This window comes from Rattus rattus, chromosome 1, assembly GCF_011064425.1.
Source record: "Rattus rattus isolate New Zealand chromosome 1, Rrattus_CSIRO_v1, whole genome shotgun sequence".
NCBI classification, from domain to species: domain Eukaryota; kingdom Metazoa; phylum Chordata; class Mammalia; order Rodentia; family Muridae; genus Rattus; species Rattus rattus.
Genome location: NC_046154.1, coordinates 181,429,851 through 181,442,389, shown reverse-complemented (window position 1 = coordinate 181,442,389; position 12,539 = coordinate 181,429,851). Strand labels below are relative to the sequence as shown.

Genomic DNA, 12,539 nt, shown 5'->3' with positions numbered 1-12,539 from the left:
CAAAACAGATTCTACTGACCATAGTCATGTCATGCTAATTTTATAAGTTTATGGATCTTGGTCTCTATTCCTAGAAGTTCATGTTCTGCATAAGGGAATTAAATAAAATATTCTCAGTTTCACAGAAAGCTCCTGATATATAGTAGGTCCTTAATGTATATTGACTATGTGAATGTATGTATGAATGAGTGAATGCATGGGCAAATGAGAATTCCCTGAATACCTAACAGCAAAAAAGGATAGCATCCTTCACTGGAGGCAAGGTATACCAATGTAGGAAGCAAAAAGCTTTGGTAGAAATTCAACAGTCGATTCTCTAGTGTCTAAAAATATCTGTCCTGCCCCAAGTCCTCACATTTATAAACATTTATGATGACAATCTGTCAATATGTGAAGGACTTCATTTCTGGTAAATTTTTCAAATAAGTCCGTCATGAGGCACAAACCTCTGGAGTTCCTATTTTTATGAAGTCAAGTCATCATTTGTTCATTCAAAAGGGAATGTGGCTTATGCTTTGTTGATTCAGTATATCACACAAAGAAGAATACAGAGCAAGATCACCCTGTCTACCCATCACAGAGTTATTGATCTATATAAATATTTGCTGAGAATTTGGGCTCATGATTTGGTCTTAAACATCAGGGAAAGCTTATCAGAGGGCACACTGTACTCACACTCCAGTAAAATATTCAAAATGTTCATCTTCTTGCAACACTTTTCTAAAAATATTTTCACGAGCAACGTGAGCATGAATTTTATTATAAAAGAGAGATTTTAAAGAAATCCCTTTATTGCAAATCATATTGTGAAGCTGCATTTTTTGGTAACTGGTAATAACTTGATAATGAATATAAATTTATAAGTTCAGGTGCTAATTATTGTTTTCTGACTAGAATAGTATGTAAATGTATAGATATTGAGAGTAAATACAAAGAACATTTGTATAGAAAGTAAATTGGATCCAGTCTTCAATTCACAGCTTGGACTATATTAAGTGGTATTTTATTCACAGTATTTTAGGCATGAAATTGAGAAAAAATGTCACTAAATAAATGTGTATTGATAATCATGTATAAATCAGTGACTAGCACATAACATAAATATAATTCTCCATTAAATTAAATTTCTAAATTCTAATATTTTTTAAAACATTAGTCTCTATCTATATCTCAATATTATGTCTCAATATTATGTCCACAGCAAATATTATGATTTTGCAATAGAGGAGAGTTTTCCATTTTGCTTTCAAAAATATGAAAATCCAACTAGCACTGGGCCATCTAGACATTTATGCTACTTTCAAAAACATCAGTATCTTTTATATGAAATACCTTTTTTTTCTCTCTGGAAGCATTGATAAAAAAAACTCCTTCCACTACAAATGTGCTAATATTTCAAAGTAGTAATTTTTACAATTTAAGAACCAATGCTCGTAGCTTCCTGTCAGCTCTTTCAACTGTGAAGATGCTTGATTAAATGAGGTTGTATGTGTTTCAGAGAAACTCCATCAAACATAACACTTGTTACCCTTGAGCAAAACTCTGTAATATGTTATTTTTATGAGTTATCATCTGAGTAGATCTAGTTATTACCACAAGGAGTATTCTTCATAGACTACTGATATGAGAGCCTCCTTAGAGGGACCTTGACACCTTAATATGGCTGTCATTATGGAATAGCACCTGTTTGAGGTCAACAGAGAAACCATTTTGAATACAAAAAATATATATCAGGTCATACTTGATTGTATCTCACCAGCCAAAATAATAGACCCCCCCATCAGAACATCTTGCTATTAAAGATGAGAAAAGCACAATCATGTTTATTTAATATTACCACATTTGTTAATTAAATGAAACTATAATATCAACTGATACATGATAAATAATAGATAAATGATGACAGTTCTCCATACATAAACATATAAATACCTACATGTATACATACATACATTGATACATTGATACATTCATACACACATACATACATACATACATACATACATAGGATAAAATAGGTGATAACTCTCAAAAATGTAGGGAGCATTACCTCCTAATTCTTGCTACATGACTATAACTATACATTGATTTTTAAAGTTTTCAAATACTATCGTTTCTTTGATGCGTTTACCTGCCCATTTTGTCATCAGACTTTACAAGCATTTTGCCTATTCCTAACATATATCCCTTTTAAAAATCAAAGCTTCAATAACTACAACCAGCTCTTGACTACCTAGACATTTATACTACTTTTTATAGGTCCCTCACATTCCAAAAGTTGAATTCATACCCATTATTTTTTCACTAAATATTAGAAACTTCTTACACTTATGTTAATTATCTGTTAGTTTTATGCTCGAACATGTTCTAGTTATATTTAATTATGTCTAGCTTGCATACGTTCATATAAACTGAAACTATATATTTAAAATAATAAATTAAATTTCCTTCCTACTCACTAAATGACTAGAATCTTACTTATACTTAGATTTTTAAAGAGTAAACATAAAAGAATTAAGTGAATAATTAAAAAGAAAACTCTTATAGTTATATAATTCTAGAATAATTTCTACAAACATTATCTATCTTAAGGAATACGATATGAAGAAGTCTCTTATTTTTTGTCTATTTTTACAAGGTTCGTAGTACACACTATTCTTAATGTTATGAAAGTATATGTTTATGCTTTTATGACCATAACTGAAAATCTGTGCTAGTATTCTTTGAACACATTAAACAATTTGGTAACAGAAATTTTCCAAAGCTTTGAATAGTAGACAGGAAATTGGTTCAAAAATATAAAGGATATAGAAATCTAAAACTATCTTTTAATTAAATGTTTATGAAGCTTAAATTATTTTGTTGAAGGTATAAGATCATTAAACAACAGAGATATGTGAGCAATAGATAGATAGATAGATAGATAGATAGATAGATAGATAGATAGATAGATAGACCGAGATTTTACTGCATTCACACACTGATAACTTTTCTTCATTTTTACTTTTATATGCCTGATTCCTAGATAAGCTATAAGCCCTAGCCAATGCTTGTACAAGCAAATATCTATCTTACATTTTTTCTTTTCCAATTATTTTGTCTATATTCTTATTGTATTAAATCCATGCTTTGTTACTAAATATAAATCAAAATTTCTTCTTTAAGATAAATTCTAGTCAGGTGGGCCCTAGTGACATACACCTTTATTTCCAGTACTGAGGAGGGAGAGGAAGGCAGAATTTTGAGTTGGAAAACAACATGTTCTTCTACAGAACAAGTTCTAGAACAACCAGAGCTACACTGAGAAACTGTGTTACTAAAAAAGTAGAGAAAAAGGAAGAAAGGAAGGAAGGAAGGAAGGAAGGAAGGAAGGAAGGAAGGAAGGAAGGAAGGAAGGGAGACAGAAAGAAGAAAGAAAAAAGACTCCAGTTATACAAAACTAAATTTAAATTACTATCATCGCACCTCGAGCAATAACTTACCTCATTGCCTGTGTCTTCCCATTTGCAACTGAAAGTGATAGTCTATATTTTACAAAGACGTCATAGTGGGGGCCTCAAGGAATAATAGCTTGAGACATAGATTCCCACCCTCTTTTTCTTCCTTCAGTATGGTGTTTTCAGTACCAGAATGAGGGAATTCATTGTGATAAAGGGTTTAATGGGTGGTGAAGTATATGGAAAAACATAAAGTAGTCTTTAAGCAGGTTGAATAATAAAATGTGATTTTAATTTTAAAAGCCCAGTGATGTATAAATGTATATATATATATATGTGTGTGTGTGTGTGTGTGTGTGTGTGTGTTGTACATATATATGTACATATACATATATACATATATACAACTCCAATATAGAACATGTTCAACTGATTTTCATACTGTCTGTGAAAACCATTAGAATTATAATTCCTCCTAGAAATTATATTTGCCCCGGATTTAAACATAAGCTTAGATATTACAAATATTTGTGACCACTGCCAGTGAGATGGTTCAGTAGCTGAAGACATCTGCCACCAAGGCCAAGCACCTGAGTTGGAGCCTCAGAACTACCAGGTAGAAGGTGAGAGGCACCTCCTACCTGCTGTCCTCGGACTTCCCGATGAGGGCTCTCGCGTGTGCGTGCTCCCACTCTCCACACGCAAATGAAGAAATAAGTGTAAGTCATAAATTTAAAAATGTTAAACTTTTTTCAGTTAACCTTTTTCTCTGTAGCGTAAAATCTGAGATTTTTCTTCTCATTTTTATTTTATAGTAATATAAATTTCAGGAAGGTGCTCTACCAACATCACAAAGAACCACTACTATTATGCTTTGGTCTCTGGCAATGTAACATTTTAAACTGTAAGGCTCCTTCTTACTACATGTGTGTGTGTGAGCGTATGCGTGTGTCCATTCATGGATGTGAACAGGCATGTGCACTTGCACCCAGTACACTCTGCTTTTGTAGAAATCAGAAAATCTCCTGTGAGAATGGACTCTCTCCTTCAACCAGGAAAGGATTGAACTCAGATCACTAGGCTCACAAGCACAAACTTGTACTACTATTCCAAGGCTCTTATTGGGGTGGGGAGTGGGTGTGTCTGGATTTTTTTGTTGTGGATTTTTTTCTTTTTTTTTTTTTACATATATTTTATTTAACTTTTTATTTACATTTCAAATGTTATCCCCCTTCCTGGTTTTCCCATCCATAAACCCATATCCCCTCCCCTTCTTCTATGAGGGTGTCTTTTGGTTTTCGATTTTTGATTTTTTTTTCTTTTGTATAAAGGTACTGGGCAAGGACTCTAAAATATATAGACTAGTTAAATCTTCATATTATATCTCTGAAGTATTTGACAATTAACAAACAAACATTGAAATAACTTAGAATATTGTAACTTAAACTAGATAATTAAATTGTTAGGACACCAAGCTTGTGCTGATACAGTTAGTGCACTCCTCTAATAGAAATCATATTTAAAGTTCTCTTAATAAGAAAGGATACACAAAAGAAATTACTATTGCCTTCCAATCTTGGACACAATTGGTACCATCCAAGGTCTGAGATAGCTTTTGGAAACAGTGAGCAATGCCTTCAATGTATTGTTAAATATAACAGTTATTAGTAACCCCCGGATAGCATTTGCAGATCTAAAACAGTAGCTAGTTTAAATATAGAGTGGCATAGTCCAAAGAAAGACAAAGTTCGTCTGCCCTTATGTGGGAAAATAGCCCAGCATGTCAGCTACATTTATTCATTGCAAATAAAAAAAAGTACCATTTTTGAGGACAATATCCATTCATGCTCTACTGATAATAGATTAAAGCATAATGTTTCTAGCTATAACATTTTAATTCTTATTGTTTTCCTTCATGACAATTTCCTTTCTGAAATAAATAATTTTACCCTACTTTTTCCTTTATATTATTATTGTTGCTTTCAAACCAATTTCTTACACCAGTTAATGTGGTACAAAAATAAATGGGCATGGTCAAATGTGAAATGCATTTGTCAAATGAATGAAACTGAAGAGCAGTAATATAATAAATCCTCAGGCTAGTCATGTTTATTGCTGCCAAATGTCTCTCGGCTAAGAACTAATAAGCATGAATGGGGATAATGAAAGTTTCCATGAAAAACTTTTGGGAAACCTATCCACAAGTCTTCACTATCTGGGGATTTGGAAATAAGCATTTGTCTCACAAGTTCCATATGAGGACAATAGAGATGAAATTCAGAGAATAGTGTCACATGGGAAACCACTACAGTCTGAAAGTTCCTGATAGTATTTGGTTCACAGGAGAAAAGTGACGAAATTCTCCTTGAACGACAGGAAAAGGACAGAGTCTAGAGAAGAGTCATAGGCACGCACATGATGAGTGGGTGGGTGAACTAAAGCGGTGTTTTCAGTTGAAGCTTGCGAAGATAGCAAGTGAGCTTGAAAATGCAATCGAGCTTTAAAGGTTGACATTTTAAGGGTATAGCAGGCATTTTAGAGGTTACTCAAAACACATGATTTTGCTACATACTTTGGCAAAATGTAATGTGAAGCAAAGAAAACAAAAGATAATGAAAAATTTAAATGCAGTGTTACATCTGAGCTAGAGGGCATCAGATGAATACATATGTCAAGCTGAAGTAAAAATATACATTCAGTCATTTACCTTATCTATGGCAAGGTTCCTCGGGTACAGATACTTGTGAACTCATGGGTGTCAATATGTAGAAACAGAATATAGTTCTGAAAAGAAAGTTTTAAAAAAGGGATGGGAGAGTTTTACAAATAGACTTCACGCAAATCAGCATGACACATGTACCTATGTGGTTTGACTTTTAAAATTCCATGTAAGAACATAGGAGAAAGTGAGTGTTAGAAATATTGGTTATTTAGTTTCACTCTGTGCATAATGAGATGCACTTTTGATTGCATGGTAATGTGTTTAAAAGTCCAATAACTATCTAATATGAAGTCGAGAAATGAGAAAAAGCACAACAATTAGGAGAATGAAAACCAATTTACCAATAGAAAGTAGGGTTCTGGGTAACTTGGAGCTGTATAGGAGGGTAGCAGTCTACATCTGAACCAAACCACACAGAGGTCAGGTTTTATTACCCAAATCAAAACACCAAAGTTAAAATCCTCCTGGAGGAAAAAGATCAATAAGAACAGTAATGAGGAGAGGATATATCAGAGCAGAACAGGTCTTCAGTGCTGCTTGTTTGCCGTGTGTGTGTGTGTGTGTGTGTGTGTGTGTGTGTGTGTGTGTTGTGTGTGTGTGTGTGTGTGTGTGTCCAGAAAAACAGACACTAAGTATGCATGGTAATTATTATAGGAGGTGTAAAGACGCAAGATATTCTATATGATAAATTTCTCTATGTGATACACTTTAATTTTGTGTGGTTTTACTTCAAAATAAACGTACTTTTCAATGCTAAATATTTGTGTCATACATGTTGACATTTTACATTTTCAACCCCTCCCCAAAAAGAAAAAGGCAAGCATAGGCATTTATCTTAACACTGATAACAAACTCTGTCAGATGTCTTTGTGGCTATTAAGAGTATTCAACCTACTGTTTTTATTATTTGTCTCTTAAATAATAAAAAGAATTAAAAACAGGCCAGATTTGATGGTACGCTGTTTTAAGGCCAGCCCTCAGGACACAGAGGCAGACATGTCTCTATGAGATCCGGCTTTTCCTGTCTACATAGTGAGCATCCCAGGCCAACCAAGGCTGCACAGTTTTACACTCTTTCAACATCCAAACATGAAAAAAAGAAGTATAATTTTCACTGCTCAGTTGTAATTTGGGGAATCAGAAAGATTCTTTTCATAATGTGCAATCTATAGGAATAAAATTTAAGATCTCAAGAGCAAGCAGGTTGACATTGAGGAGATCTGCACTGGGCATAGTAACCCGTTCCTCCTTACTTGGATTCTTGGTGTTGAATTTTAAATGTATGCCCCTGAATGTCATTCAGACACAACATTGAACACAGCAGTCATCTTTAAGAATGTTGGCACTTGAGGTCTGTCCTATCTACTCTGCTATGAACCTGACCAGTAAACTAACTCATAGCACTTAAATTGCCGTGAATGCTTTGCTGCTAAGAATTTGTTCTGGTCACCACCTTCATTAAAATGTTGATTTTTCCCCCCTCCATGCTTTACGTATGCTGTATCTGCCGTTAAGTATTACAATATGGGAAGGCCTTTCCAAAGGTTTTTATAACCAGACACATAGTGTTGGGTATATTGATGAAAATCCAATGACGTATGACTATACATCATGAGATCTCTATTTTGACCTGTTTAACAGTTATTTTTATACATACCGGGAGAGTCATTCAGAGCATCTTACATATTAAATTACTTATCAAAACACAGTATATATAGACCTTGACATTGGCTAAGGAACCAAGGATTAAATCTAAAAAAATAAAAAAAAAATGTTTTATTTTTTCTTAAGACCAGAACAAATCTTGAGCAAAACATAGATCATGTGGCAAAGAGGTGGTTTCTTGGGGAGTAGTGCCCACTCCTGAGGAAACATTTCCCACACAAATTTGAGAGAACAACTGGCTGGCTTCTGCGATCACCTGCAAATTTTCTGCAGATTGCCGATAAAAAGTAAAATTCAGAACAATTACACTGCAGGAAAATACTTCTAAAATCCCCTTGGCCATGTTTTTCTGTTCCTGGAGATCTCTTCAGTGTGGTATGTCTAACTCCACTATCAATTTCTTGAAGCAAGAACCTTTTGCTATTTTACTTCCATGCGGGTAAGTAATTTTAGAACGATTATACATTGACCGCATTAAATTGCCTTTTACTTCTGTGTTTCATTCTTGGAGTAATCATAAGATGAAGTAATGACATTGTTACGAGCGCCAATACATGATTCCTTCACAGTCGTGCTTTTAATGCTTCATTTTTTTCAATATATCTAGCGATTTAAGAGTTTATATGATAACAAAGACACGCGCTAATGCAATGAGAAGATAACATATGAATTACTGCTTAAATTGTTTATTTACACATAGCATGACAATAAACTCTAGCACTCAATCACACCTAAACCATTGTCTTAGAAAATGCTGTGTTCACTGCGGCGTTGGCTTATTTTAAAGCCTAATTCCCGAGTCGTCAATTCACTGACAGCATACCTCACAATTGCCGCGAATTCATCCCATAATGTTTTTAAATTGTAGCCATTATTTCCCGAATGAGCTACACTAGAAAAAATCGTATAAATAGCCTTTGTAAATATAGGAGCAGTGTGAGAATAAGTACAAGAAGATTTAAAGGCTCATCAGTAAATCCAAAATAACTATGGCCAGAGAGTAGTATTAGGAAAACAAATAGGCCACCTGGTACATTTTTAGTAAGAGAATTCAGGATGCAGAAACACTGTTCTAATTAATGGTTGCTTGCTTTCTTTCATAACAAGATATTTTAATCTAATTTAAAAATAATTGTTTTGGAAGCACATAAAATTATCTCTAAGTATTTAAATAATGTGGACATATTTTTTTAGATGCTCCATGGCATTTTGGTTGCAAACTGTTATTAAGGCCAAGGTATTTGAACGGTGCATGTTGTGATAAGATAGCTTCATGAAGAATACTATTAGCCAATGATAAGCTATGTTGTTGACCTCAGTTTTAAAGCTCACTTATTTCTACCTATGATTTTGAATAACGCGTGCAACAACCTAACTTATCTCTCTCTATCTGAGCAGTACATTTCTCTAGATATTGGTGAAATTAGTGCTCACTTTCTAGTGATGTCATTTTAATATATTATTTTCAGATGACTTACAGTCTCACACCCTATATATAGTCTGAGCTATATATATTCTATATATATTCTCACTCATATGTACACACGAACATATACTTTTCTAATAAAAACCTGCGTAGTTTGTTCTGAGAGTTTTAGCTGCTGGAGTGTAAAGTCGATTCCCCTCGCTGCTTTAAGAAAGGTCTACAGTAGACTTTCCAATCTTGTATTTGGAGAAAAAATAAATTATATTGATTTTGATATAGTTAATATTATAAATATTTCCAATCAATAACATTGAGAATGGGGCTGTGTCGTCAGCTAAAGGCTCCACTGGCAGCCTTTAGGTCGCTGGTTTAGCATCCGGAAAATCACTGGTGCAAGTCCAGATCATCCCTGGTACTTGGATTGCACCCCTCCTCTCCTGTTGTTACTTGAATGCACCCCTCCTCTCCTGTTCTGCCATCACCGACAGGGATAGATTAACACAGGATAAATGTGTCCACATGTGGAAGCCGACTTCAGTGGTCATTTCTCTCCCTTACTAGTTTCTCTGCTGCGATTCATATCCATCAAGTGCCAGCTGAGAAGTCTCTCAGCTCCTAAACTGTAACCTCTTTATGCCCCAAACACCCTTTGTTGAAACAATAGGTTTTAGTCCCCAAACACACACTTGCCAGAAATACTCTTTTTGGAGACTATCAGTAAAATAAGCTCCTTTGCAGACACTCAGTAACTTCTTGGAATTTTTTTTTTTTTTGTTAGTCACGGTATTAACACTAGAAACTAAAAGGCGGTATTCTACTTATGAGACTGTTTTTTCAATATGAAATGGTTTTGAAGTTCACACTCACATTATCTTATATCAAATTTAAAATCACAAAGCACTTCCCACCAAGGACTATCCTTGTGCTAATTCTTTTAGAATGTTTTAAAATATATTGAAATTTTTATTAGAATATATTAGCCTAAACAGAAAAGGGCTTGGGGGAGTTTGCCTGGTTTTGTCTTAAGTTATTTCACCATGATGGCATCACAATGGTGAGTCCTGCGGTTTGGACCTTTGCCTCAAGCCAGTATTGAGGAAGCCCTGGAATGTGTCTTTTTGCTGCTTTTACAGTGGTTTCCCCACAAACACAGCCCAGTTGCTTAATCCCCAGGAGATTTGAAGCAGATGAGCTCGAGTCTTTAATAGTATTCTTGGTATGGTCCCTTTTGGATCTTGCAGAACAAAACATGCTTTGTCCACTTGCCCATTTCTGCCACTACCATTTGTTTTAACCTCTAACAGTTGCTGTTACTTCTCCACAAGTAATCTATAACTGGATCCAGATAAACAAGTCTTAACCCCACCCCACCCCACCCACACCCACACACTGCTGACACCACTTTATATCACCTGAGCACAAAATGGACTGCCACTTTGCTGTCATTACAGTACAGCTGAAAAGACACTCCCACTCCAACCTGTAATGCATGTGTAGCCTCCTCCATTTCCACAGCAGCAGTGGGGTGTGTGTGTGTGTGTGTGTATGTGTGTGTGTGTGTGTGTGTGTGTGTGTGTGTGTGTGCGCCTGTGTGTTTTGTTAGACTGCATTCTAAGGATACTCTCAATTTCTATGTTTAATGCACTGTATATTCTATCACAAAATATTTGTTATTAAGGAATAATTCAATGGTTCAACTTCTTAGGGCAATTTTAGTATATTTTTTGTTTTATAAAATATAAGCCATTCAATAGTAACCTTTTAACCATAGAAATGCATAGATTGATTAAAATGTTTCATCTCTGCATAGTCTTGGAGCACTGAACCAACAGCTAGAAAAATAAAACTACCTAAATAAAAAGAAGGAAACAATGACATCTCTTCTGTCTTGTAGAATTTGCATTTATTTAACCTAAAAGCAATTCATGCCAAATTTTTTATTATATCACTTTGGAGACAATAACAAAGATTTTTTTAAATTTCTTTTAATAAGCTTAGAGCATATAAAGTTTTGAATGACACGTGGTTGATTTAGGACTACTTCTTACTCTAGAGTATAATTTTACTGGATCATGATAAGTAAAAGCATATTTAATATCACTGTCTAGGTGGCTCAAACAAGGGAATAATTGCACCAATGGTAACACACACCAGACCTTCTATTAAGGAGCGCATATCATTCCGTGACAATCCTGTTCAACTCAGCGGTGGCTGGGGAAGTGGCAAAAAGAAGGTGAAATCGTCCACCTAATAGTCCCAGCTCCAGCACTCCAAACACCACGCACATGACTTAGTTAACTCTGCAGATAAACGGTCCTGTTATCAGACGGAAACAAGGTTTCCGAAACATTGCACTTACTGTTTCATTATGATATTTCCTGTTGTCTTCTAGGCACAGCCACTTTCTCGTTTATTGCTAGAGTTAACAGATCCTCTTGCGTTCTTGTGGAGACACTGCAGGGCAATTTGTACGAACATTTTCTCCTTTGGTTTATATGTAATGATGCATGTATTCAAAGTTATTCTTTTAACTCCTTTAATATAATACATAAATAAATACATTAGAGAAATATTAGTGAATAGTTATTGCATTAATAAGATTGAATGTCCCCAATTTCTTAGCATCTTAGAATTCATTATATGTGTGTGTGTGTGTGCGTGCGCGCCTTTTAAGTTAAAGTGAAATATAAATTTAAACATTTATCAACCCAGTAATTTGAAAATATATCTGTAATGTTTTACTCAAGTGTGTTTTATCCTTGTCTATAAGAGATATATGTGAATTCTGATTCTTTAAAACAATCCAACTCACACATACTCAATCACTTTTAATTTTGTTAAAACACCTTTAAAATGCCATTTGATTTTTTTTTCAGAGCTGAAAATGATCATTTGCAAGTATTAGTATATTTTCTTTAATTGCAGACAAGTTTTAGTAAAGTCTTACTAGTGTGGGGGTAATTCTCCCCATGTTATCTCAGCAAGTACAGTATGCAAAATGCTGTTGGGCTCTGGGCTTAGAGGCTCTATCGCTCTCCATCTGGAATGCCTTTTAGGAAACTAAACCATGCACTCCAGTGACTCTTCCTAGTTTCTCTGTGTAATAGGATCCAGTGAACTTCAGGTTTCTCTTTTGTTTCTCCTGCTCTCCAGTGAAATTCTTTACCCAGAGATGACTAAACAGATTTCAAGATACATTTGTTTACTTTTTTAAAATTTAATCCCCGCCCCCCCCTCCACACACACACACACGCATACTTTTTGGACTCCTGTTGCATTTCAAACCTGT

At 34.7% G+C, this 12,539-nt stretch overlaps 1 protein-coding gene across 1 annotated transcript in view; it reads left to right on the top strand.

Annotated features, from left to right (window-relative positions):
• The window catches only part of LOC116913914 (leucine-rich repeat and IQ domain-containing protein 1-like), a 141,474-nt gene extending 129,868 nt beyond the window's left edge, over positions 1–11,606 (top strand). The window contains exon 12 of the mRNA XM_032918212.1: positions 11,359–11,606. Coding sequence (XP_032774103.1) covers positions 11,359–11,501 — 143 coding nt within the window. The 3' untranslated portion in view covers positions 11,502–11,606. The remainder of the gene's footprint in view (positions 1–11,358) is intronic.
• The last annotated feature ends 933 nt before the right edge of the window (positions 11,607–12,539 follow it).